The sequence below is a fragment of the Serpula lacrymans genome (genome assembly GCF_000218685.1).
Source record: "Serpula lacrymans var. lacrymans S7.9 unplaced genomic scaffold SERLAscaffold_4, whole genome shotgun sequence".
Taxonomy (NCBI): Eukaryota; Fungi; Basidiomycota; class Agaricomycetes; order Boletales; family Serpulaceae; genus Serpula; species Serpula lacrymans.
Window position 1 is genome coordinate 762,034 of NW_006763293.1, and position 26,444 is coordinate 788,477.

The 26,444-nt window shown below is 46.1% G+C and overlaps 9 protein-coding genes across 9 annotated transcripts; 5 read left to right on the forward strand and 4 right to left on the reverse strand.

Moving 5' to 3' along the window:
* Window positions 1-2,211: 2,211 nt before the first annotated feature.
* Window positions 2,212-3,822, forward strand: SERLADRAFT_460453 (uncharacterized protein; the record flags this gene model as incomplete). The annotated part of the gene is made up of 4 exons (XM_007315320.1): window positions 2,212-2,458; window positions 2,513-3,219; window positions 3,282-3,320; window positions 3,347-3,822. 4 exons carry the CDS (start codon window positions 2,434-2,436, stop codon window positions 3,557-3,559), a joined length of 984 nt encoding a protein of 327 aa, XP_007315382.1.
* Window positions 3,823-6,491: 2,669 nt separating this feature from the next.
* On the forward strand, window positions 6,492-7,443 carry SERLADRAFT_460458 (uncharacterized protein; the record flags this gene model as incomplete). Its single annotated transcript, XM_007315321.1, has 4 exons — window positions 6,492-6,728; window positions 6,783-6,871; window positions 6,931-7,062; window positions 7,129-7,443. The coding sequence occupies 4 exons, from the start codon at window positions 6,573-6,575 to the stop codon at window positions 7,358-7,360; spliced, it is 609 nt and encodes a 202-aa protein (XP_007315383.1).
* Window positions 7,444-7,450: 7 nt separating this feature from the next.
* Window positions 7,451-9,401, reverse strand: SERLADRAFT_460463 (uncharacterized protein; the record flags this gene model as incomplete). The annotated part of the gene is made up of 6 exons (XM_007315322.1): window positions 7,451-7,887; window positions 7,941-8,207; window positions 8,263-8,354; window positions 8,410-8,537; window positions 8,589-8,768; window positions 8,822-9,401. 6 exons carry the CDS (start codon window positions 9,293-9,295, stop codon window positions 7,679-7,681), a joined length of 1,350 nt encoding a protein of 449 aa, XP_007315384.1.
* Window positions 9,402-9,512: 111 nt separating this feature from the next.
* On the forward strand, window positions 9,513-11,545 carry SERLADRAFT_381861 (uncharacterized protein; the record flags this gene model as incomplete). The annotated part of the gene is made up of 10 exons (XM_007315323.1): window positions 9,513-9,637; window positions 9,692-9,740; window positions 9,799-9,935; window positions 9,987-10,016; window positions 10,085-10,187; window positions 10,251-10,364; window positions 10,417-10,568; window positions 10,632-10,757; window positions 10,814-11,324; window positions 11,378-11,545. Coding segments are annotated over 9 exons (955 nt in total), but the record flags the coding sequence as incomplete, so codon positions are not given.
* A 5,256-nt stretch (window positions 11,546-16,801) lies between these two features.
* SERLADRAFT_460478 (uncharacterized protein) lies at window positions 16,802-19,148 on the reverse strand (the record flags this gene model as incomplete). The annotated part of the gene is made up of 12 exons (XM_007315324.1): window positions 16,802-17,135; window positions 17,190-17,319; window positions 17,369-17,379; window positions 17,442-17,567; window positions 17,623-17,704; window positions 17,751-17,940; window positions 17,991-18,004; window positions 18,067-18,175; window positions 18,234-18,349; window positions 18,405-18,553; window positions 18,610-18,934; window positions 18,995-19,148. 11 exons carry the CDS (start codon window positions 18,897-18,899, stop codon window positions 17,060-17,062), a joined length of 1,293 nt encoding a protein of 430 aa, XP_007315386.1.
* Window positions 19,149-19,436: 288 nt separating this feature from the next.
* Window positions 19,437-20,024, forward strand: SERLADRAFT_381878 (uncharacterized protein; the record flags this gene model as incomplete). The annotated part of the gene is made up of 3 exons (XM_007315325.1): window positions 19,437-19,569; window positions 19,629-19,886; window positions 19,959-20,024. The coding sequence occupies 2 exons, from the start codon at window positions 19,542-19,544 to the stop codon at window positions 19,829-19,831; spliced, it is 231 nt and encodes a 76-aa protein (XP_007315387.1).
* Window positions 20,025-20,144: 120 nt separating this feature from the next.
* Window positions 20,145-21,277, reverse strand: SERLADRAFT_460483 (uncharacterized protein; the record flags this gene model as incomplete). Its single annotated transcript, XM_007315326.1, has 5 exons — window positions 20,145-20,523; window positions 20,577-20,735; window positions 20,791-20,951; window positions 21,002-21,111; window positions 21,165-21,277. 5 exons carry the CDS (start codon window positions 21,234-21,236, stop codon window positions 20,369-20,371), a joined length of 657 nt encoding a protein of 218 aa, XP_007315388.1.
* Window positions 21,278-22,044: 767 nt separating this feature from the next.
* SERLADRAFT_460488 (uncharacterized protein) lies at window positions 22,045-22,459 on the reverse strand (the record flags this gene model as incomplete). The annotated part of the gene is made up of 1 exon (XM_007315327.1): window positions 22,045-22,459. One exon carries the CDS (start codon window positions 22,331-22,333, stop codon window positions 22,166-22,168), a length of 168 nt encoding a protein of 55 aa, XP_007315389.1.
* A 399-nt stretch (window positions 22,460-22,858) lies between these two features.
* SERLADRAFT_381885 (uncharacterized protein) lies at window positions 22,859-23,374 on the forward strand (the record flags this gene model as incomplete). The annotated part of the gene is made up of 1 exon (XM_007315328.1): window positions 22,859-23,374. A coding segment is annotated over one exon (151 nt), but the record flags the coding sequence as incomplete, so codon positions are not given.
* Between the last annotated feature and the right edge of the window lie 3,070 nt (window positions 23,375-26,444).

Genomic DNA, 26,444 nt, shown 5'->3' on the forward strand with positions numbered 1-26,444 from the left:
AAACCGAAGGGGTGATCCCTTCTCTCTTCTTTTTGCTTGTCCAAGTTGTGCGCCAGAGTAAGAAACTCTTGGTCGTTACAACCTCTATCTTGTCTCTTCTAGTTTTAAAATTTTAATGCTAGTAAGCTGAGTTTCAATATTTATGCAATCCAGAATTTATGCAATCCAGAAATTCCCCAAAAACTTGGGTGAAATTATTTGTAGTATGCTGACTAATTGTGAATGACAAAAATTATTATAAATCAAAGTCATATGAGTAATATGGCTGATCCATGCCTAAAATAGACAATAATCATACTGAGCTCAAAATTGAAAGCCAGATTTAAACTCAGCTGCCAAATATATAAGCAGCACCAGATGGGAAAATTGCAACTACCCCTCTTTTTCTGTTACCATCATCATCTGTGAACAAGGTTAGCCCAATACTTGTGTTTATATATATACATATCTTGATTGACAATGCTATATTAGCTGTGATTAGCTGCATATTCCACCACCAATTGTGGGATAACTATGACTTCTCAGCGTCTTTCTTCTTCACTTAGTGATGCACTTGATGGTGGTCCTGGCATGTCATATACTATTCCTTCTCCTACCTTGGAGAGTTATAGTAATGGTTTGTTATTGATTAAAAGTGGTTTCAAAGTCTTACCAAGCGCGGTGTTGTGTTCAGATCCTATTGCACTGAAGTCCTTCAATGGGCAAAAATTATCTATCTTGAAAAAGTCCAGAAGTGGTGTACCCTTGGCCCATGCTCACAATCAGTCTGTCCAATGGTCAGAGCCATTGTCTCATACCAAAATCATTCCCCCCAGGGTGATAAAGGGCAAAAAGGATTTAGCCCTTGGTCTTGCAGTGCTTGGTCCTGCAGTGGCAGGTGCTGAAAGGACTGATATTGACATTGGTCATAGCTCAGTTCCTAACCATATCCCTCAAAACAGCCAACCTGCTCATCAAAATGCTCATGAAGGCTTGATTACAGCCAGTACAGCCAATCCGTCCAAATTTAGAGCTCTTCAGACTCAGAACGCGTTTGGAGCTGCTTCATTTTCCATGTCCGATCGTAGCCATCATTTTCCTCAGCGCTTTCACAACCGGCGCTTGCCTTTCAACGAATCTATACCTCCTGAAGTTGCTCGTCGTCGCCATGAAGCCCTTCAGATCTCATTGCGCCACACCATTTCTCGCTTTCCCGCTGTAGCTTCAGCGTATGAACGGCAACTTGAAGTAACTGAGGCTGAGGGCGAAAGTCTTGCAAGGGTTTCTGAGGACGCGTTAGCGCCAGTTTTGCCGGCCAACGATGGTACGTCGACAATCTCTAACTTGAAATCACCGGAAGCAAACGCGTCTGATACTTCATGTCTGGCAGTTTCTACGACCACGGGAACCACATCTATCACCGATGATGCAGATGTAGAAGAAGAAGAAGACCTGGAGCTGGCATTACCAGAAATCGACACGGAACATATGGTTCAGGACGCGTTGGCCCCAGATCCAGTCACTGCCTCGCAGCAGGGTTTGTCGAGTGATTTGTGCACAGCTACGCTCGAAGCCACAAAAGCTGCAACTCTCGTTGAACACATAGATGTGGTACACAAAGAAGCAGAGCCGGCGCTACCAGAAATTAACACGTTGCCGATTCACCAACGAACTGTTCAAGACACGTTCAAGCCGGCGTTAGTTCCAGACGATGGTACGTTCCCGACACCCATCCAGAAACCATGCTTATTTGCTAATCTATGTCCACCGATCTTAGAAATCGCAACCACCCTCTCCGATGAAGATCCTATAGACGAGGATCTTGAGCTGGCGTTTCCAGATAGCCAGGACCTGGAAGAAATTGTCCGGGAGACATCAGAACTAGCTAACAATGGTAAGTCACTTATGCTGGATTTCCAGCTGAACGCGCCTTACGAGCTGCTTACAGCTAACACAGGAGTTGCAACATTCGTCGAAGATGTAGGTGCGCCGGCGCAGAAAGAGCTTGAGCCGGCACTGCCGGCAGGCAGTAATGCGTTCACAGCTCACGGTTCGGCTAATACCTCGGAAACGGCAGTTCGGGGAGTCGCAGAGACCACAAACCTCGTCGATGATGTGGATGTTGGGCAGCAAGGACCTAAACTGGCTTCACAAGCTCGCGAGACTTCGCTGAACAATTTATCAGGAACTGCAGCTCCTGCAAATGTTGTAGTGACAGAGGCTGGAGAGTTCGGGGATGAATTAGAAGCAGGGGAGCTCAGGGATGGGCCAGAGATAGACGAGTCCAGCGGCGATAGAGAAGCTGGAGAGCTCAGGGATGATGCAGAAGGCAGCGAACCCAAGGGCGAAACAGGAGTGGGAGAGTTAAGGGATGAGGTCCAGGGCAGCGAGCTTATACCTGAAGCAATTGTCGAACAACCTACAGATGGTGCAGATGCTTGGCAAGATTATACGATGGATGCTTCAGTCCAAGAGGATGGTGAGTGTGCACCACGAGATGCAGGCGTAAATATACCGAAACCATCAACTGCAGCACTCCTTGTCGAAGACAAAGCAGACGATAATGATTTCTTCGGGCCGCGAGAGATTATCGAAATCAGTAGTGATTCGGACGATGATGGTTTAGCAGAGCTGAGCGCACGTACTCATGATGACCAAGGACATGATCGAGAGCACGAGTATCACGAGAACGAACCACAGATGACGGATGTACGGCGAGATATAATCGACAGTGGCTCTGACTCTGATCCCGACGACATATTCGGGGATAGACATGGACACTTCAGTGAAGAGGAGGGTGTGCAGTCGCACGGCACAGAGCCCGAGATGTCAGAGCATACAACTGATGTCGGCACCGCGTCCAGCCCCGTATCTTCGGGATCCTCGGTGCCCGAAGAGATCATCAGCCCTGCTGTCCAACGACAAACCGAAGATATTCGTAGTGCCAGTGAACTCGCAAATCAGTGGGCGGAGAGAAGGAGAGCTTCCGGCAATTCATACTCTAAGGCCTCCAGCTGGAAGGGCAAGAGAAAAGCCGACTCGTTGGGGTCGGACTCCAGTGACGAGGAAGAGGAGGAGGAGGAGGAGGAAGAAACTCGCAAGAAAAAGACCTCACGCCCCGCCAAACGTGCGAAGGCGATCGTCTTATATGACACAATGCTAGAGTGGTCTAATAAACTGGCCAAGATTTATCGAAAGCGCAAAGCTGCATCCGAGGAGGCCCAGGGAGGCCCAGTGCCGGTGAGTGGAGAAAATTTCCTACTTCTTCAGAAAAAGATAGACTAAAGTTCATAATTCCACAGATTATTGAACAGAAAGAGCTGTTAGATGTGCTGAAAGAAGTTGATCGCCATAAATGGATTATCAGCAACTCAGAGATTCATTCGTCCCGCCTTGCAAAACACATAAAACAGGCAGCGTTAAGCTGCGACCCCGTGCAAGAATGGGAGACGAGGAAAATTGGAGAGGGGATCTTGAATTGCCTTGCCCAGCGGTTTTTCAACAAACGGTTCCACTTATAAGCAGTTTGCTGTGCCGCTGCCGCTGCTGTTACTGTTCCGGAAAGATCATGATATTGTAACGTCAATGTCCACACCGCAATACAAACTATAAAAAGTTCTAGGAAGTATGGAGTGCTTGATCTTGTTGATGAAACTGAAACTGCTGTCCTCGTACATGTTGATTGCTGTACTTATATTCTGCTATCGCATTGCTGTCGTGTTTCCAAAATTTGCACTATACCCAAAATAATCTCTACGTTTGTTGTACTCTTGTTATATCCAGAAATACATATTGAAATGTCTATTACTGGTCTAATTTCTAGGTTACTTCCGTGTGCGTGGTCAACAGCAACTGTTGTGGAAAATCTATGAATCGTTGGTGTAAGACATCTCACACCATGAAAACTGGCATGAATCCGTCAAAAAATCGCATTATAATGATTCATATGTAAGTGGTAAAAAAAGGCTGCTATACATCATCAATTCGTAACCACACGAATCAACGAAGCAGAAGGGAACCCATACACCCCTCCGCCAATACCAGAAACTAGCTAAAGATATGAATTGTGGATCATAACCAAAAAGAGGGGGAAAACAAATGATTGACACCATATTATCGTGACCATCGTGAAAGGAAAACCGATCGAGTGTCACGTGTGTCATCCACTAGCAACACTTGCGTCCAGTCTTCTTCTCTTCATCGCCGGTTCATCATCGACTGGTGAGTCTCCATCATCAACAACGATAATCGGGGAAGATGTGTCTTCGCGAGGAGGTATCGAGACAGAGCTAGGAGGCGTGATTGGAACAGGAATAGGTGGCTTCGCGTTCACAGATACCGGTACAGTCTCAGCTGCAGGTGGATGTGAAGACTGTCCTTGCTGATCCAGTTCAGAATCTTTTGCCTGCGCATTGCGAAGGGGAAGAGTATTGCTAGTAAAGGGGCCCGGTTCTGCTGCCATACCTGCTACTGGGGGACCACCTCTCCCAGCACCAGCGCCACGACCTCTTTTCGGTTTCCCGCGACCCCTTCCCCGAGACCCTTCAGTCTTCATCCTTTCTTTGAGAAATCTCACAATATAGCCCTGTAGAATTTCCAGTGCCTTCTGTGCTCCTAATGCCTCTAGTTCACGCAGCTGCTCGGGAGTCAAGTGAGAAAATATAGTCGGGTTCAGGATGAGTGTGTTGTTGTGGAGGACGATCGGTTGCGTCTGTTGGGCAGTAGGATCGCTAGAAGAGGCTGATGGATGAGATGGAGGGACAGGGCCGACGATGATCGGCAAGCAGACAGATGGAGGGAGTGCGGCCATGGAAGGAGGCGGCTGTACAGACTTGACGGCTTCATTAGATAGCGTAGTCGAGCCGGTAGGGGGAGCTGGAGATGATGCATGAGGAGTAGTTCCAGTGGATACATTCACTGACTGAGCACCCGAGGCAGATACATTTGGAGGTGCGGGTGTGAGTTGAGGTGGAGCGGACGGTTCCATCTTCACAGCAGGTGCAGTACCGAATGGGGTTGATAGGGGAGCAGTAGTAAAGAGACCGGAACGGTGTGCAGCAGTCGTGGAGGAAGACTTCATCGCAAGTGGAGCTGAGGTAAGAGGCGGTGGAAGCGGGGTTCCCTTTAGGTCACCTTTGATGCTTCGCTTCAAAGCAGGCTCTAGGGGCATTCCTTTGTCTTTCTTCTTGGACTTGCCGTCTTTTCCACCACTGACTTGTGCAGCCAAGGCTTGACTCTTGGCTTCCTGTTCCTCGAATATATGCTCGAATTTCTCATCCACAGACCAATAAAAACCCTTCCCCCGTTCACCTGTACTACGCTCCATCTTCTTAAAGGCACGACCGGAAGATAAATTATGTCGAACAGAATTCTGAAAATTTGACATTTTAGCATTGTTGATAAAGACAAAACAAAGGGTCAATATACCTCCCAACCAGCGCCTTCGTTGTAGCGATACCAATCGTGATTTTCCATCATCCAAGTACATATATCTTGTAAAGTAGCTTTCCCTCCCATAGACTTTATTGCGCGATAACATAATTGGGCATAAGTGAATTGTGGCTTCGGTGGCATAACTTCTGGCTTTGGCCGTGCCAGGATATCGACGTCGGATTTCTTGCGCTTCTTTGACGAATTCTTAGCCCTAGAGATGCTGTTAGAGTTGGGGAGTTGTGGTTCAGGTTCAGGGGCGAGCTTCGGGGGTAAGGCGGGAGGGGGAGCGATAGGCGGGGGAGAGTGAGATATGAAAGAGGATGGCGGAGAGATTGAGGTGATATCCACGGATGGGGAACGTGGTCTCTGTGCGGAAGATTGGGAGCTAGGAGAGGGCGAGTCTTCTGGAAGTGGAGGAGGAGGGGGCAAGACAAAGTGAAATGTCCGGGAAGCTATCTGAATTTGAGATCTACGCAATAGTGAGACATGAGTTCATTTGCTGAAACGTGTCTACATACCGTTCAGTGAGGGGAACCCTGCTTCCGCTGCCTGACCATACGCCGTCGACCCAAGCCCCATTTCTACCCACAACGACAAGAATGAAACGCTCCTCCTCCTCTTCGTACTCTATCTTGGCATGCAGCCGCGAGACGCTCTTGAGAGGCCCGAGGTCGACGTCCACGGGAGTATGCTCTGCAGACGACGAAGATGCAGCTGGGATACATCGACGGCCAATGGTGACATTGAGGGTCTGGAGATAAAAGGTGATGTTTGGGAAGACGAGGCTGTAATATGCGCTGATCTTCGCTGGCACATCCTGGGTGGGTCCGTGCACGATGTCCTGGGGCTTGCCTTCAACAGCCATGGATTCCGACATAAGGATATAAGATAAGAAACAAGAAACAGTCTTGAAGACTTGGTTCAAGTACAAGTACTAGAGAACGCTTGGTACGACGACAAACAGTGGCGGACGTCCCCCTTGTGACTCACGGCCACACCCGGAATTTGCCACCGGCCTCGCTTACTTACGCCGGCCGGCTTTCTTTGCCCACGTTCGTTCGGCAGACCCAACGCCTCTCAGCTCAGCGTGTAGTAACGGCCGCTACGGCGTCTCAGTATTTTGATCTGGCTCACTCTTGCTACAGTTTCAACTCGAAGATATGTCTAGAAACGAAACGCTTGTAGAAAAGGCTCAAGACGAGCTCACCACCCTTGCAGACAAGAATGTAGACTCAACAGACTCAGATCTGCGCTACATGGCTTACGGTGCTCGTCTGCGAACCGCACTCCGAGCAAGCACCCGGTACATTGCATATGTAAGACATTTCATATCTCTGTTCCTACCTTTTTGTGGTGTAGACTCATCCCAGACCAGTGATGTTGGCGAGGCCTTTCGACCTGTCGTTCACCCAAGTATAGTCACTGCGGCGTACGGTATTTCCTGGGTTTACCTTGCTGGGTACGTCACAGACCAAGCACTTCCCCATCCATCATGATGTGGGGCTAACACCGTCACAGTGATGTAGGCTATGAAGCTTACAAAGCTCACAGAAGAGGCCCAAGTCCCCTAGAAGCCGCCCATTTTTCCGAGCCCACGAGAATAGGTATGGTAGGTGTCAAACGTGCGATCTTCCAATCCATAGCGTCAATGTTAGCTCGGTTCCTTTCTTCTTCGCATGGTTTCTGCTCACCTAATAACCTTCATGTCTCGTTTAGGGCTCTCCCAGCTTTCACGATACATACCGCAGTCAAACAGGCGCGTAAGGCGTTCGCAAACGTCAAGAATACTCGTGTCAAAACGTGGGGACCAACTTTCACCGGTCTTGCGATTGTACCTGTCTTGCCCTATCTATTCGACCATCCTGTAGAACAAGTGACCGATAAGGCATTTGAGTGGATAGAAAAACAAGTTATGGAACGGGATTCTAGCAAGAAAACTGAACTATAGCTGGGCTATCTATCGTCTGCATTAATATGACTGTGTAGGCTGGTTAGTTTGGATTAATAAACATACAGTTTTATTACATGTCTCACATTTAGACTTCCTGTGTGATATAACTACTCCGACACAACAAAGCGATTGTATAAATTAAAACGAGTTTCGAAAGCACGCTACAAAGCTATGAGTTACAAGTAGTACTTGGCCGAACAATATACACTTGCAAATGACCACATACGTACACCACACAAGTCTAAGCATACATACGAGATGCCCCAAGTCCAGTGTAATTAATCGTAACTTAGCAGTATAATTGAATGATTCATCTCAAATTGTAGTGCGGCCTAAGGCTAAAGGTATCGAGCTGATAGAACTAGGGGGAATGACACCAACTTCTGTCACCACTGCGGTGATGCTTGTGGGAGGCGTTAGGTCGTACAAAGGATTCAAGATTTCTAGATTTGCTTGACCGTGAAGAGTCAAGGTATTTTTGGGTCGCGTTAAGGGAAACGATGAGAAGAGGTCGCCTTCGGGAGCTATAAGAAATATAAATCGGTACATAAATTTTCAAGTCTAGGAAAAACCATACCAAGCTCATTTTTGATGAAACTATCCAGTTGTACGTTGTCAGAAAACTTATAGGTTTCACAGCAAACGACGACAGGTACTGAATGCTGCTTGGCCATCATAGCCACCAATGCAGTTCCAGCCCTCGAAAACACGGCGCCATTTGAGTGTAATGAGTGAGCGCCAACTAGCACGATCGATACTTCCGTGATGATGGAGCCGACAGCCGGTAATAAAAGGTATGTGCATGGTATGCCGACGGACGAGAGAACAGCTAACAATTTTTTTCCTATACATAACATGGCATGAGATTGAGTACGTCAACCATTGACTTCAGACCTCACCTTCTAACATTGGTCTCGAGTCGACCACGATTACAGAAAATTGCTTGCCTTCCGCGTGAGCGCGAAGAAGTACTTTTTCTACCACTGACGATCTACATATACGTTTAATACATGAAAAGAAACATTAAAAGTGACTTTCATAATTACCTAGCGTATGTCATTATCACGTTACCATCTTTAATTTTCTTTCCAGCAGTCTCTTGGATGACTTGGTCGGCGATAATGATGCGATCACGTATATAGTTATCGATCTTCCGACACAACGCATCTTTTGCCTGATAAAATAATCAGAGACTTCGTTATGATACGAAGATAACAGTACCGACATCTTGTTCTGGAAGATCGATATCGGATCCACTGATTTCAAGCTTTAGCTGTCTGATTGCATTTCCCATTGTAACTGACATCGGTCTTGCGGAAACGAGATATGTTATTTGTGGGGAAAGATGAGTCATCAGATGTCTCGACAGCGTATTATTGGGAGGGGTGACATAGTCTTGGATCACCTAATGACCCATCAGCATCTGTTCGGCTTAAGATGTAATATAAACAAACATACAGTTTTGAACGCTGTGAGCGTCGCAATACACCGCGCATTTGCACCTGAGATCTTGAATTCTGAGAACTGAAGGCCTAGACGTACGATTGTAGGGTGTATATCTCCTTTCGCCTGGCCAGGGGGTTTGGGTAGCCCAAAATGCGAGAATATCCTGAGACCACGAGCTGTATCTTCTCCAACGATACTCAGTACATCCTTGCCAGCTCCTGCTGGCTTCGTCATAGCAGCATCGGTACCTCTCCTAACCTTCTTGGCCGTAGGAGTGCTTGGTGCGGGTACCGATGGTTTCGCGCCTCCTTTAGCATTGGCGGCTCCCCCTGGAGCACCCGGAGTCTTTGAAACAGCCTTAGCAGCGCGCTGTTTCTCTTGTAGCTCCCTTCTCTCTGCCTTGGTCATCGTCTTCTGCGATTTCGGTGGTTGCTGTGATCCAGATGCCTCGCCGTTGACGGTGACATTCTGAAATACACTTTTCATGATAGCTGCGCGATAAGATGTCGCCTAGCTGTTGAGCAAAGCTGGTGAAAGGAGCAGATAGTTGGGGATCCTGGGAAGAGAGGAGGGCATAAAGAAATCTTGTGATATCTTCCGAGTCAGGAAGGCTGCCCGAGTCATAGTGTGGGGAACGTGGGAATTATAATGTCAGCAACCGGATTTGGAAAGCTGTGCGGCAATCGTGTGCGCAGGTTTTCACGATTTCTTGCGGCACCGTCGAGCACAGTTACTAGCTTTCGCTGCAACCACTACGACATAAGGCTGACTCGGTCTTCTGAACATATAAAACCTCACTTTAAGGTGTAATTTGGGCAGAAAATCATGGTAGGGAACATCATCTAGTTATATGCTCGTTCTTTTCCTAATATTTTGTGCTAGGGTGTTCCCGCCTTATTTCGATGGCTCAGCAAGAAGTACCCGAAAATCGGTAAGTGAGAGATTCAGTTTGCACGAATCCATGCTGAACCCTTTCTTCTCTTTCTTAGTCCAGTCTGTCGCTGAGGAGGAAGAGACTGAAATGCCTGATGCTGAGGGCATAAACATCAAAGTTCCGGTCAACATGGCTACGCCGAATCCCAATGGAACAGAATTTGACAATCTGTATCTTGATATGAATGGCATTGTGGGATATTTCTGTTACCATCCGAACTTTCGTACTGACCTGAATACCTAGGTTCACCCTTGTACCCACCCTGATAACAAGGTCAGTATTTCCGTATTCGCCCCTCAGAACTCCTCTTAGGACTCATCATATACTCCATATTACTATAGCCTGCTCCGGAGACAGAGGAGGAAATGATGGTCGATATCTTCAGTTACACTGAACGGGTTGTCAACATGGTCAGACCTCGAAAAGTTCTTTTCATGGCCATTGGCAAGTCGACTTTGGATGTTGTTCACACGATTTAATTAACTTCACTAACATTTGTTGATAAAGATGGTGTCGCACCCCGTGCAAAGATGAATCAACAGCGTTCGAGGCGTTTCAGGTCTGCTCAAGAAGCTAAGGACAAGGAAGAAGCCCGCAGGGAAGCTGTTGCAGAGTGGGAAGGTAAGCTCGTATGCATATTCGCTAACATTGGCTTCAATAACCGTCCTTTTAGCCATGGGTAAAACTATCAGTGATGATGAGAAGAATAAGGTAGCTTGGGACTCCAACGCAATTACGCCCGGTACACCTTTCATGGATTTACTTGCTCTTTCGCTTCGATACTGGGTTGTTCAAAAAATGAACACGGACCCCGGATGGAAAGATGTAAGTTTTACTTTCTGTACACACCCATATGGCACTAACACTTTGCAAATTTATTTTCTATAGTTGCAAGTAATAATATCTGACGCTAGTGTTCCCGGAGAAGGGGAACATAAAATCATGGATTTCATTAGGAGACAGCGTACGAATGTTGGTCATGATCCCAATTCCCGTCACGTGATTTATGGTTTGGTGGGTGAAAAAAACCAGCCTTTTCTTGTCCTCAGTATTAACACAGAGTTTTCCAGGATGCTGACCTTATCATGCTTGCGCTGGCAACGCATGAGCCTCATTTCAAAGTGCTTCGAGAAGACGTATTTTCGCAGGACAAAGGCACCGGGTGCCGGATATGTGGGGAAGAAGGTCACTATGCCGCTCAATGTACAGGGGTAAAAACAGAAATAAAAAAACCGCCTACCGAAAAGAAGCCCTTCATTTTCCTCGATGTCGCTATTCTGCGCGAATATCTCGAAGTCGAACTTGACGTAAAATATGCACCCTTCCCTTTCAATTTCGAGCAAGCGATTGATGACTGGGTACTGCTTATCTTCTTTGTTGGGAACGATTTCTTGCCCCATCTACCATCCCTTGAGATTCGAGAAGGTGCTATTGATACTTTGCTAAGGATTTGGAAAGATGAGCTACCCAGAATGGGAGGTTATTTGACGAATCATGGCCAGCTTGAGTTACCTCGTGCACAAATTATACTTGAAGGTTTGGCGCGAAGAGAAGATGATATCTTCAGACGGCGGCAAGAGGGTAAGGCATTATATTCAATTTTTGACGTGATCTTACTGAAAGTACACATTCAGCACAACACCGGCAAGATTCAGAGACTAAACGTCGTAGAGTGGGAAACGATAGACCTCCCGAAATACAAAGTTTATCTGGACCGTCACCTTCTATAGCATTAACTGCATCTCCAATGGCTCCGCCTGTTCATCCGTCCCTTCCTCAGCGTCCTATGCATGATTTCGCCGCAAAGGCTGATTCTATTGGTTTTGGTGTTACGCCTACTGTTCAGTCCATGCAAAGTGTCCCAGCTGCAGCACAGGCGCTAGCGGGTTCCAATCGTGATGTAGTAGCAAATCGAGCAGCGATACGAATGGCGAACATGAGCGCCGCTGAGATGTTGAAAGCAGAACTGGCTGGTCTTACTCCCGTGAAACCCAGTGCTTCATTGCCCGTTAAACCTTCTGTATCTTTGCCACCGCCAATTGCTGAGTCTACTGTGGATCTTGTGGAAGACATAGAAGTGCCTGGTCTAGGAAATCCACCTATGATGACTGAGACAATGAATGGTACTGAAGACGACATCGATGTAGATGCTGAAGGAGAACCTGATCCGGATGCTTTTCCAGCTGAAGAGGCAGAGACGTCAGTTGTTGGCGTGAAGCGAAAACTTGACGAAGTCAGTGACGAGCCAGATGCAGTAGATGAGAATATCGAAGAGGATGAAGAGGAACCGTTGCCATCGTCTCTGTCTTTAGTAGTGAAACCTGATGGGTCTGTGGAACAGGAGGACACCGTTAGGTATGTGACAAGCTGGTTGCCGTCAAGCAAACTAACAAGTATTTCCAGACTATATGAACCAGGTTACAAACAACGTTATTATGAACAGAAATTCAACGTCACTTCAGACGACGCAGGGTTCAAAAAAGAGTACTTGGTTTTTTAAAATATGACACCCACTCAGATATTGATAAAACTTTCCTGCAGACTAACAAAACACTATATCGAAGGCCTCTCTTGGGTTCTGCATTATTATTATCAAGGGGTTTGTAATTTTCACACGATATCAATGCAGGTATTTCATTATGAATCAATAGACACCTTCCTGGCAATGGTATTATCCCTACCATTTTGCTCCATTTGCGTCAGACTTCGAAGATCTCAGTACCATGGAAATCAAATTTGAACTTGGTCAACCTTTTAAGCCTTTTGAACAGTTGATGGGCGTCTTCCCTGCTTCCAGGTACATGGTCTAATATTTTATTAATTTCATCGCATTGACAATGCTCCCCTTCAGTCGCAAACATATTCCAGAAGTTTTCCACGATCTCATGCTGAATGATGACTCGCCAATCATCGATTTTTATCCCAGTACTTTCCAAATCGATATGAATGGGAAGAAAATGCTTTGGCAAGGAGTGGCTTTGTTACCTTTTATCGATCCAAAACGTCTCCTAGAAGCTATGGCGCCTGGTTACGAAAAGCTTAGTGAAGAAGAGAAGCGTCGAAATCGATGGGGAAGTAACGTTCTGCTGGTCTCAGACGAGCACAGACTTTATCCCTTCTTTGAGGGCCTGTACGGAAAACGTAAGGACAAGGAGGTATGTATATTCTATGAGGATCGTCTAACTCTTCTCACCCCTGATTAAATGATCTTGGTTTAGCCTTTGCCGATGCCAGTGAAGTTGAGTAAAGGCATCAGCGGCAGCGTTCTGCCCAATCCAGACTGTTTACCTGGTTCGACTTACTACTCGCCATTAAGCACCGTGGATTTGCCAGATATACCGAATGATCGGTCTTTGTCTGCGCTTTATTTCTTCCCAAAGCAAGTCTCCCCGCATCATTCAATGTTGTTACCGGGGGTTCGAAAGCCTGCTCGAATACTTTCTTGGCAAGATACTGACCCTCGCCAAAGAAACCAAGACCGCAGAGGCCGTGGGGGCGGGGGTGGGGGGCGAGGAATGGATCGTGGTGGACGCGGTGGTCCCCGAGGTGGTCCTCCGTCGTACAATTCTCATAGTCACGATCGAGGAGGATATGGTAGCTCGAACGGACAGTTCCAACCAACATCATATCCATCAGTTTACTCGCAGACAACATCCCGGCCACCACCTCAACAGAGCTTCGGAGGCTATGGTTCGAACGGGCGGCCACCACAACCTTATATGGGAGGATATAATGGCCCTCCTAGAGGCGGACCTCCAGGTTATGGTTCTCATCCTGCTCCATACGGGCAGGCACCTTACCAGAACTCGAACTCACGTGGTAATTATGGAGGGAATTATAGTAATAGAGGAGGGGGAGGGGGAGGAGGATATGGCGCCGGAAACAGAGGTGGAAATGGAGGATATGGAGGATACGGTGGATATGGGGAACAGAACCGTGGCGGTTATGGAGGCGGTTACAATGGAGGAGCTTATAACGGTGCTCCTAGAGGCAGAGGACGAGGTGGATGGTAATACATAGGTATACACTACTATCAATATTTTCGAGATGTCTTTAGTTTTTCCTTTCCTGTATCTTATCACCCAAGTCTAAAAGCACGACGACACTGCACCATGGTTGCATCTGCATAATGTAACACGATGGTGCATGCAACATAATTTATTCAAGAGCGATTCAGTTGAAATCTGACATGGCGATACTAGTACAACGTAGTTAACACATTCAAGTTCTGACTTTATCTATCTTTTGCCGAACATACAACTGTCAGTATTTGCATCAAGCATACAAACCGAGACCTCCAGGAATGGTGCCCTCCCTAGGAGGCGCATAACTGATGTACAAAGTGTACCTCTTCTCTATTTCCTTGGCCTTCTTCCTCAACTTCTTGTCCTTCTTGCGCCTCTTCTGCTCCTCTTTTTTCTCCCTGCGTCGGCGCTTGGCTTCAGCTGCATCACGCATGGGGGTGGAGCGGCCATAAACCGGGTATCTATCATTTTCCGAATCATCATCTGAAGTGGACTCGGAAGAATCGGAAGAATCAGAGAAATTATCGAGATCATAGGCAGGGAGGTGGTGGTCTATTGTCCCAGCATTAGGACCCGAGCGACGTTCGCGACCTTTATATAACACCGCTTCAGCTCGGCGAGTCAAAAAGAAAGACGAGTTCCACAAGTCAACAAGATCGGCGACAAGAGCTGATCGCTTCGGGGGAGGTCCACGAGAAAACTCGGGGATAGGCATCTTACCGGCCCAAGCAAGGGCAAGGTCCTAAATAACGAAGGAAATTTGAGAAGGTTACATGTGATCACGACTTCAGCACTTACGTTCATGAATCTAATCCAGTCCTCGTGATATACATCGTGTGTATCAAGCACTAGAGGCATCCTGGGTATCTGATCATAGAATTCTTCCATGTCCTGAATCCTGATGATATTGAAGGGGGTGTATGACTGTGCAGCATTGGGAGGGCGCGAAAATCCTTCTGGTGCAGCAAGTTGCTGTTCTCCTGACACAGATGCCATAGGGACACGAGGGGAGTGCGTGAATGATGCAGTAGGGAATGTCCCAGGCGGGGGCATAGGTGACGGTGCACGTGAGCCAGGACGAATCGGCTGACCCTCCAAAATGTGGCCTCGAGGGTACACCCCGGAGACACTGCCTGTAGGAGGACCACGATACGGAGAGGGCGCACGAGCGTAAGGGGATGCCGCTCGGGCATACGGGGAAGGTGCACGATCGGGCGGACGGGAGTAAGGAGAAGGTGCACGAGCGTATGGAGAAGGTGCGCGATCAGGTGGACGGGCATAGGGCGAGGCTACGCGCGCGTATGGAGAAGGTGCGCGGTCAGGGGGGCGACCGTAAGGAGAAGCCGCACGCGCGTACGGAGAGGGCGCGCGGTCAGGTGGGCGACCGTAAGGAGAGGCCGCACGCGCGTACGGAGAAGGTGCACGATCAGGCGGACGGGCATAAGGAGAAGCCGCACGTGCATACGGGGAAGGGGCACGATCAGGAGGGCGAGCATAGGGAGAAGGCGCTCTAGCATACGGTGAAGCCGCGCGCGCTATAGGCTCAGCTGGGATTGACGCAGTTGGGTATGTCGACGACGAGTACCCAGTCATAGAACTGGGGAATTCTGCAGAACGAACGTTGGGTGACGTTGGATATGCACCAGCCGGGCGATAAGGTGAAGTAGTCGGATTATAACCAGCTGTAGGGTAACCCGTGGGGCTTGTATATGTTGCTCCAGGGGAACTATAAACGCTAGATCGATCAGCCCCAAAGTTTCCGCTGGCTCTGCGGTTTCTATCCACATCAGAGTATTTCCTTCGCTCTCTCTCGAGCTCCTTGCGCTCAATCGCGAGATCTGTGAATTTACGATCTAAGTCTGCAGTAGTGTAGGCACCATAGGCCGCAGAACCTGGGTTTGGATAACCCGTAGCACTGGGAGGAATGGGACTATAATTCATGCTCCTTCTACGTTCCTGAAGAGCGTCTCTTTCCCTTGCCAAGCGAATTTCTTGTTCTTCGTGCTCTATGCGAGAGAGACGCTTTGCTGCATCCTTTTCTTCTCTTTTCCTGCGCTTTTCTTCCTCCCGTTGCCTAAGTAATACGTTCAATTACTAGGTTTTAAGAAGCATCTCAATAATTATATTACCATTTATGAAGTGCTTTCTCGTCATCTCTACTGAGCATACCTCGATTCCATGATGCCGCAAATTCCTAAGATGAATATCCGTCAGGTATGTGGGATCATGTGCAATTAACTCCCTTACTGCGTTAGCTGGCTGAGCACCTGAGGGCAATATTTGGGTGGCTTCTGCTGGTACCCACTGGATTCCATGAACAATGCCTTGTGGTGTATCATAGCTGTTGTTGAAAATGTTGATCAGCATGTGTGATAGTAGATTGTCCTCGTTGAGGAATAAGATTTGAGTTACCTGGCAGGTACGGCTCTGCGATGTGGAAGACTGTTATCAGCTCACAGGCAGAAGGATCAAGGCGTCTTTCTCTCACCGGAAAGGATGGTATATCACTCGACCATCCGAACCCGTGGAAGTGGTGTATGTGATTGATCCTGGAGAGATCTGAGTGCCAGACGGCGGTGTGTAAGGTTGCGGCTGCTGCATTGGTACTGTAAAACCGCCTGTCCCGCTCATCGTGAATTTCGAACGAGAAGGTATAAGAATGAATGAGAACGAAAGACGACAAACTGATTGATGATAAGGCAACCGTTTTCCCAGCTGAATCCCCACTTGGTATGCCTCGTGGCCTGCCTATACTTATCAAGACTTCATCGATGGGCTTTCACTGCGCCCGGGCTGATTTCCGGAGACATGTCAATTGTTCTCAGATTGGAACATCGGATAAGAAAGCCCGCCCAGGGTTGGCTGAACCTAACTGCATGAATGTGTGTACGCCTGACTTGAAGATCCGCTGTCATGAAACAAGCATGTATTGGAGCTGGATGAGCATCGTTTACTGACATTAAAACTGAGGCTGTCCTGGTGGATAAGGGTTAAGAGTATTCGTGACACAGATCTCAGTATACATATCACTTGTTTTTTTATGTGAAATGATGAAACAACCAGTTTATAGTTATTGGCCGGGTATGCGCCGAGTCACGCCGGAAAGCAATACCTTTTTTTGGTCAACATTGCCTGGAGGGCCGGAATATAAATATATGAAGTACAATGCCCCCTGACAAGTTCTCTGGATTAGTTAACAAGAATAACATCAAGCTAAAAGTTGCGCATCAGAACATTGACATAGAAAGCGGTTCTTCGATTATAGAATGGAATCAGAAGTCCCATAATCTCTCATGCCTCTTGCTGAATCAGTGATAATGCTTTTGCTGAACGTATGTTGATGGAGCATTTGAATGGCTTAGGATGGCTGCACAGTCATGTCGTCAAATGAATAATGTTCAAATTCGAAATGTATTCCTACCTTATGGTCCCCGTCGTCTGTCCTACCTCAGGCGTTATGGGTACACCATTCTCGGTGCACTTTAAAATGTCAAACACAGCCAGCGTCATGGCACACGATGTAAATATGGATAACCCAGCTAGAAGTATTCCTGCCACAGAAGTTAGCAGCCACATTAATTTTCACACGAATAGCACTACCTGGGCAGATCCTATCAAGCAGTTTATTGTCAATCATGATCCCATACAGACTCAGATAACACACGAGATTTACCTTCTGCCGAAACCAAAACATGCGTGATGAGGGTCTCTTTCTGCAGGTTTACCTTCAGTAGCAATGAACCGTTCTGGATTAAACTCCATGGGATCTTTGTAAATTCGGGGATCGTGGAGCATCTTCCTAGAATCGATTTCAATACTTTGAGAAGAGCAAATAGAAATGTATTTATACCAACCATAGGTTTGTTACAATCATAGAACCTTTGGGTATAAAGTAACCATCGTGGATGTCGTCCTCCGTAGAAACATGAGTCACACCTAAATCAGATCAGACATATATCAAGCAACGAGCGGGTCAGCGTACCGAGGGGCACGAGGCAATGCCAGCGCAAGGTCTCTAGAACTATGGCGTTGATGTAGGGCAGAGACTCGCGATCATGGGCAGCTGGGAGCCTGTCACTGCCAATAACCCTGTCGATTTCATCTTGAGCCTTCTTCTGTACCTCGGGGAAAAGCGTCATTGCGAGGAAAAAGGAATAAAGAGTACCAGCAGTCTTATGTGTTTCAATATGTAAACAAGGCACGAACATAAAATATTGCTCACCGTATCTGCACCACCTATGTCCAATATCACTGGTATAAGTTATGGCTTTCCCCAATGTGCTGATGCTCAAACTTACCGATGTGCAGCGTCTGAGCTGACCATTTTACGATGGATTCTTCCTCTGCGGAAATGGCTCGATCTTCAAGAAGCTCGGAAGTGAAAGAAGGCAGGGCAGTGCCTGCTTTCTAAATAGAGGGTAAGCAGGATAAACTCAAAACAAAGTATGCTGTCCAGATTTCTTACTATCTGATCCTTAGCAACATCGTAAGGATGGTCGACCATCATTTTTAAGCTCTCTTTTGCTTCCTTTGCAACGGTCTTGAAACCTGCACCCGGGAACCAATCTGGTAAGTATTGCACTGGTTATTTTAATAATCAGCGAGCGAAGCCGGAAAACGAGAGAATATATGTTACAAAAAGGGATTAGATCTACCACAAATGCACCTGCATACGTAGTGATCGAGAAGTAATGAACAGCAGTATCGGCAGCTTTCAGGTAGGGATCAGCGACGTCCAGAGCTTCATGTCCATATGCAATTCGGAGTATAATTGACCCGGAAGTCCTATGAGAGACGATGTTTCAAAGTCTAATAGAGTATTTAGTAAACCATTCACGCACATCCGGAGATGAGCCCACAATGCTGCCGGGTCGTTCAAAACATTCCGTAGAAAATGATGGGCCCTATTCTCAACAAGGGCTTCATACTTATTCATACTAGAACGAGTGCCGATGGTGCGGTTCAAATTCTTGCGATATTCACGGAAGCGGGCGCCATATTGCAAAAGGACCAAAGACATATTCCAGCCCACTATATCGCCTGCCAGCGTTAAGTGTGGTCGATTGGAGTACAGCCGACTCTTCTTGTCTAGCATCTCCAAGGCTACAGATGCAGAATTGACAATGATCATGCGCTGGCCCAACTCTTTGAAGGAACATATATCCCCTGTAGCGTTTTTGAATTAAATGCCAGTGATGATTGAGGTTTGGACATGGAAATAAATACCGTATTGTTCTCCCCATTTCGCAAAAGTCAACCATGGTAGTTCAGAAGGGATGTCAAAATAACTTCCGAACAGCGGAAGCCCTCTGGGGCCAGGAGGAAGTGGACAAACGGACCTCTTCTTGAGGAGCTGTTTTACGAAGAACAGCGCAAACCCTGCCATAATCACGTCGAGCCAGTTGATTGAGAGTGTCATTACTAGATGCTGTGATGAAAGTTCGTGGATCGGACAAAAAGAGGCGAGAAACATAGCGTTTTCACGGTCGACGGAACGCGCTTTACACCTTTTATAGTTTCCCAGCAGGTCAAGCATTCCCGCGTATATAGTTAACTATATCCTAGCTGAACAGTTGTTTGACGTGGCGGCTCCACAAGTGAAGTGATACGAGGGGAGCGTGATTCTTCCAGAGCTGCCGAATACTAGCTGGCGAGAAGTACGCGGAAATTAAAGCTGTCGAAGTCCATAATATCCTCGGGCTGTAAGGGAATTATCAAAGCCAAGTTCAACGAAATGGCTGTACTCAAACCAAGTGAGTGACTCTATTTCCAAATGTCAATAATGGCTTATTTGAAGGGTGCTACAAGAGACCAAACAAGATTCTGATCACAGTTTGATAAAATAGAAAATATAACGCACATAGATACCAGAAGCGATGGAAAGATAGTCGCAAATCCCAACAGACGTCGCTGGAATCTGGAGAATCCCTCATAAGCGAGGCTTCATTCACGTTTAGCTTGGATAAAGTCAGCAGGCGACTCTACTCAGACTCCGTAGCACATCATATTGGTGCAATGAAGCAAGCCTGGTGGGGCAGCGCCGTTCCAAGGATACTGCCTTGAGCCTATGACAGATAGTGGGGTCCAACTTGAAGTATTGGCGCTTCCTAAAAACATACTATTCGCCAACACATGGTAAGAACCAATCAAGTAAGAACCATGGAAAGTTGATTTCAAGTTGCCCGCATACCATGGAAGAATCCCAGCTGAACCCGGAGGCGCTGTCGATGTTGAGAACGTTACACAACTTCGCCGCGGAAAATCAGATATCCAAAGCCTGCTCAAAGTACAAGCGGAACATGAGAAAAAACCAAGATAAGCAGTCAACAGCCTAAATCAAACATGCAATACAAGAGCAGCCACACGACTGCCTAAGGAACTTCATCACAAGCTTCAGTTACAAGGCATTCTGCCAAGAGAACTACCATTCTGGATAATGTACAGAGATATGATAGTGGCGGTAACATCATAAGAAACAACGCTAACCGATATTATCCGCCAGCTGACTAACCTGGAGCGTCTAAGTCCCAGTACGGTCCACGACAACTTGAATACTACGAGTTAATATAATAACGTAGAATGCAACATGCGTCCAATCCCTCATGAAAACCGCCACCATAGTAGAATGATAACAATGAGCCCTATAGCTCCCAATGGGGCGTATTGTCGTATCATAGCTTGGATGTTTATATTTCTCGCTGCTTTACGATACTTTTCAGATTCGGACCGGAGAGAAGTTGACAGATGCGACATCCCTAGTGAAAACAGAGATCAAGAACTGACCATCGAGAAGACCAAGAATACGTACTGTCTAGTGAATCTCCTCTCCACAAAAGTTCTTCCATGTTCTTGGTCATGATCCTCGTCACGTCTTGAAGCTCGTCGTTTATTTTGTCCAGATTCGAGCTGCCTTGATTCGCTGCTCTCGTGTCCCGATATAATCGGGCAGTTTTTGACATGAAGGTGTCTAACCAGAAGTTAGCGCTGGTAGAAACGGGTGAGGTGGAGCACATGCCACTCACCAAATCCAACGAAGGCATATGGTTTCCGCACGGTCTCAACCTTAGGACCATACGACACTGCAAACTCCTTCGATAGCTCGTCTAGGTACGAGAACGCAAGTTTCCGAGGATATGACTTGTCTGCAATGGTTAAGTACACGACATTATCTGCAATAAGGTAACTGGTGAAGTCGTTTCAGCTCAAACTTTACAGATAAAAGTAAGCACATACTGTAGAGTATATTGTCCACTCTCGATTGAGCACCGTGGTTCTGAATTGGGCGTTATACGTCTGAAAATGAGCTTGGATTGTTGCTTGTGCTCTTGAAGAACTTGTTCTGTCTAGGAAATTATCCGTTATAATGTATGCCCGTAACAAGTCCAGACAGGCTCACCTGTTCGTCGTCTACACTGGCAGACAATGGAAGAGCATCCGACGCCCGCACAATTATTGTAGACCGCACCATGGTAGTATGTATCTAAGAAACTTTCGAGTTCTCCCCTTCTCAAGGCTGTAAACTGGAGTTCTGACGTGTTACTTGTTCACGTGATCTGAGGCTTACACCGTACGCGTGGCGTGGCGTTTCAATTCACACTACAACCAGTCATAACTGAATGTAGGTTTATAATTAAGTAGAGCTGTGTACCGTACTTTGCAAACTGTTTACAGTCAATACGATTGAATCTCTGATCTGAATAAGAAGGCAACACGGAGCATTACCCTGCATTCAGACAATACTAGTTTTCAGGTCACAACAACACCAAATCTAAGTCGGGCACCTATGACTTGGCTTGTACCATGGCGCAGATCTCGATCTTGTGAGGATCCATATCACAAAGCTGGTCAGACCCTATAAACTACCATCGCGTTGACCGAGACACCTTGTGATGATCCGGTATACACATACCTCTCCAATCCTCTCGTGACCACTTTCAGGAGGTCGCTGGCTGGAGCGGACACTGTAGTTGTTCAGTAGTCTCCTATAGGCAAAATCTGTTCAGTGATCCGTGAGTGACGACCACCTTCAACTAAAGTATAAACGTGATCGTACCATGCTGGGTGACAGTGAAGTGGACGTAAAAGGAGAACGGATGCCTATCACTCCGCTGTGAAACAAAAACAGAAGCCCTATAAGCAGACAGCTTAGGCTAGAAGGCATCGCTTTATTTTTACGCCCTCTTTATCCGCCTATGTCTGTGTGACGTTTTCTCGGAGGCCTGCTACATAGCATACTTGTCATCTTGCCATCCTTCTCGGTCTACTTCTAGGTCCACAGAAGCTAGAACCGGTGTCTCGACATGGCCTGCGATGCATGCGACATTCCACTGTTCTGGATTGATGTTGTCTGCAGCGTGTTTGCAGTAAGATATGTCAGTTATTGCACTCTTTGTTGAATTATGATAGCTTGGTAGGAGAAGGACTGATTGCGTGTTTTGGCGGAGCTTGGCGGTGACCGTGACTGACCTCTTCAGAGCATGTCAAAACATCAGTACCATCAGTGCTGCCCAATTGAGTCACCGTATTCTGTGTTCTTGTTGTCTCCTTGGTTGCTGCGCTTTTCATGGTTCTATCCCCTTTAGATACCTTGTGCACCGCAATCTGTTCCTGTGCTGCACTTTTCCCTTTTGGGTGCACCACATCTTTGGGAATTTTTTCAACCTGTTTCCCTTTCAGGTTTTCCTCTTTTATGGCTTCTTTTAATCTCAGATCTTTTGTGTCTTTGGTTAAGGCAATGTCATTTTCTTCCATACTAATACATGTTTCTATGACAACAAGATCTTCAATTGAAAGGGAAGCATATCTATTGTTTGTAGGCTCAGTCTGACAAGGAATTGCAGCTGGCCTCTTTAAAAATCCTTTAAGAGCTTATCTCTTTCTTCTTTGTTTATTCCTTTGAACATGGCCCTAAGGTTGAAGTGTGGTTTTGCAGCTGCGCTGCATCCTTCTTTATGATCTTGGGCTCTATGCCCTTTCTCTCCATATTTGAAGCATCTGCCCTCCGCCCAATACTTCGCTTTGTCTACTTCCATTTTTTGTCCAGCTCCACTGTAAGTGGTTATCCGTCTTGTTTCTCTTCCACCGTCTCGGTGTGAGGATTCAATTTTTCTTATCGCATTCCCGTCATGTCGTGGTTAACAGACTCAATCCCTGTCACTCCTCTTGCCCTTGGACTAGAGATCACAGCAGGTGTCTTATTACTTTTATCCTTTTTCTTCTTATTCTCTATTCACACTCACGTCCTATCGTACTTACAACAAAGGAGACTTGTTGTAGACCCTCAAGAAGATATCCAAATGACATAGCAACAATCCAGTGCTATGTCTGGGAAAACTTCGGAGGGATATTGATAAGCGAAGAAGGTTGTGAGTCAGCACCTTCTCATGGGCTTACTGATACAGCCAATCACACACCCCTTACCAATACGTTTTCTCATACAATTAGTAAATACGATAGATCGGACCACCTTCTCCTTCTTTTCTTATTGGTTAGCTAGCTGGTCAGACCACTTTTTTAGTTCTTCCCTTTCTCGGTCTGACCATCGCCGTTCACTATATAAAGAAGTATATACTCGATGTATTATTCTCTAGTTCAATATTAGTTTGGATTTGCGCCTATACTGATACTCTTCAAAGCTCATACCCTGATTCACCGCCTTCCAACAAGGACTTGACCAGGCATTGTACTTTGTTATATAGCTTCGTATTCGTTGCCTGACACTCGGCTTTTTTCTCTGAAGCGCCTCCTTGTTGGTATCTGCCGTTGGGTCCCCAGTTACCAGAACCAGAGCTGCCGCCAGTTATACCTTTCATCATCCTCTCGTTCTCTACTTGATCATGCTGTCATACATGAAAAATGTTTCATGTATGGACATGGCATTCCACAACATATTGTACCCTGCAAAAAGTACCTCATCTTGAAGTACACATTCCAAACTACTATGTTATAAGGTTTTATATTTTGATGACCGCTAGTTCTGGAGATATGAGCCAAACAAGAATGCTTGTATCACACTTACTGTCAGCCACTAGCAGCCAAACTGAAATCTGACCACATGGCTTGCACATGGTCAGTTTCTGAAAAGGGAAAGTGAATTTCCCACAACATAATCTGCCTTTTTCTCAACAACCACTTCACCAATCACTCCGGTTTTTGGTGTTACAATTGACGTACCAGTACCTACTCACACTTTACTTTTTGCACTTTACTTTTACTTTTTCCATGTCACATGACCAGTCATGTGACCATTTACCTTACTTTTCATTTTTGGACCTTTCATTTAATTTTCATTCTCCACTTTAACCTTGTACTGTAGTTTTCACACTGTGCCATGTGGCACTTTCCTTTTAATTCAAACTCCACCTTTCTCGCACGGCGCTGCCTTTGTTCTTATTTTAGCTACAAGTATTTCACATAGTGGAGCTGGTCACACGGGCTAGGCCCCATGACATCAGCAGCCACTGCCTCTAGCAACTGTACAGTACATATGTACAAACAAACCTGTATTAGTATATAAACCCCAATAGATTTTGGGGAAGGACTCAGCGAGTCCTCCTGTTGTATCCTCGCAACTAACTTGTTGAAACCTAAGGGGTGATCCCTTTCATTACTCTCTGACCAGTCAACGGTACATACTGTTGATTGGTAATCCCTTTTTTGCTTGTCTGAGTTGTGCGCCAGAGTAACTAACTTTTGGTTGTTACATTTGGGGAGTAGGTAATACTTTCATGCCCCTATCAGTCTGGATACTTTTGGAGGGCTTCCAAATAAGGAAATTCTCCAAAATTCTTGTTTTACTGTGGAGAAGGCTGAATTGGCATTTGTTTCTTATAATAGAACACTGTGCCTGACTGAGTCATATTTTGCTCCACATTTTCAAATTACTTTTCTATTCTTAGTCTCAAAAAGACCACTCTAGAATCATCTAGATTCCTAATAGATGATTCTGGCCTTTTGATTTTCCATTAGATATTTTGGTACTACCATTTGTAATTACCAACTAGGAAGGAGCCCCTATAGCCAAAAGGTATATAAGGAGGCCAACTTTCCACCTAATAAAAAAAAAGCTTTTACTTACAATCAGTCCCCACATAAGTGGACAACCACTCAGAAGTCAACTAGCTTTTGCCTAGGAAGCATACAAGAGGTATTGCCCACCCTAGGAAGCTTAGTCATCAAGTCACGTCTGTCACAGATAACAGTAGTCCAAGTGTGATTACAGTCTGTGATTGTTTATTATTTGCCACAAGTAGCTCTAGTATTCTATAGTTTGTCTCAAACTTATATCAGTTATCTATTAATCTGGCACTTCAGTCACCCCTCTGGGACATACCTCTTAGCTTCATATATTTCTATATACCTATATACCTAAGAGGTCATGATATGCTGGTCTTCCCTGGTCTGTCAGAATAGCTGGGGATGTCCCCTGGGATGTCCCCAGGGACAACCACTCTATGGTCCCAGGGACAATCATTCTCTTATCCCTGGAACAGCTGCTCTGTTATCCTTGGTGTCTTCTTCTACAGTTATAGGGTGCTAAATGTTTGGTCTTTGTTGAGAAAGAAATTGTGGTTCTTTGTACACAATCCAGATTTTTAAAAGGTTGGAAGGTGAAATTACATCAAATTAGTCAGGGTGCACTAAATTATTGTGTATAAAGCAGTTTGATGAGCTTTACAGAGTTAGGTGATTGTCCTTTATGTGTGTTCCAGATATTAGGTGTAGCTTTTGTACCAAAAGTGTAAAACCCAATCACATCTCTAGTGAGGCAAGATTGAGATTTTAATCTGTGACAAGTATAGTAAAGAGTGCACTGTGCACTAATTAGGGAGTGATTTTGCCAAATTGAAAAATTCTTGGATTGAAATAATATATTCATGCATCCTGTGCCACAGCATCAGCTATATGGTCTGATGACACCTAAAAAGGTATCCTAATTTCCTAATTTACTAACTAGTTCCTCTAGGAATTAAATTGCTACTTTTGCGTGCCCCGCCGATATTAGTGGAGGCTTCAAGATTTTGCGGACTTGTACATACTGATGGGACATCCTTCAGATGTTGCACTTTCAATGCTTTTGGAGAGTATCACACACATGTAACAATCTGATGGAATAAGATATGGGGCACTTTGGAAGATGAAAATATCCATGTGGTTCATCCTGGGGATAGTTCAGGAAGTCCCAGATTGATAGGATCATCTCCAGGTATTGCACCTGGGAATATTGGAATATACATTGGGATATTAACTGGAAATATAGGGATATAGGAATATCTGTTAGGATAATATTTGAGAAGATGTCAATATCTCTTCAGAAGTGCCAGGCCTATAGGGATATCCATTAGGATTGTACTTGGAATGTTCAAGGATAACACTTGGGGAGATGGGGATATCCCATAGGAAATCCCAGACACATAGGGACATCACTGGGGATGACACCTGGGAAGATGGGGATGTCCCATGGGAAATCCCAGAGGTATAGGGACATCCCTTGGGATAACACTTGGGACATCACTGGGGATAACACCTGGGAAGATGAGGATGTCCCATGGGAAATCCCGGGGGTGTGGGGACATTCCTTGGGATATTGTGACATATTATGACATTTGTTTATAGTATGAGAAAACATGCATTGGCCAGGGCTTGAACCTGGGACTCCAGCTTTCTGATAAAATTG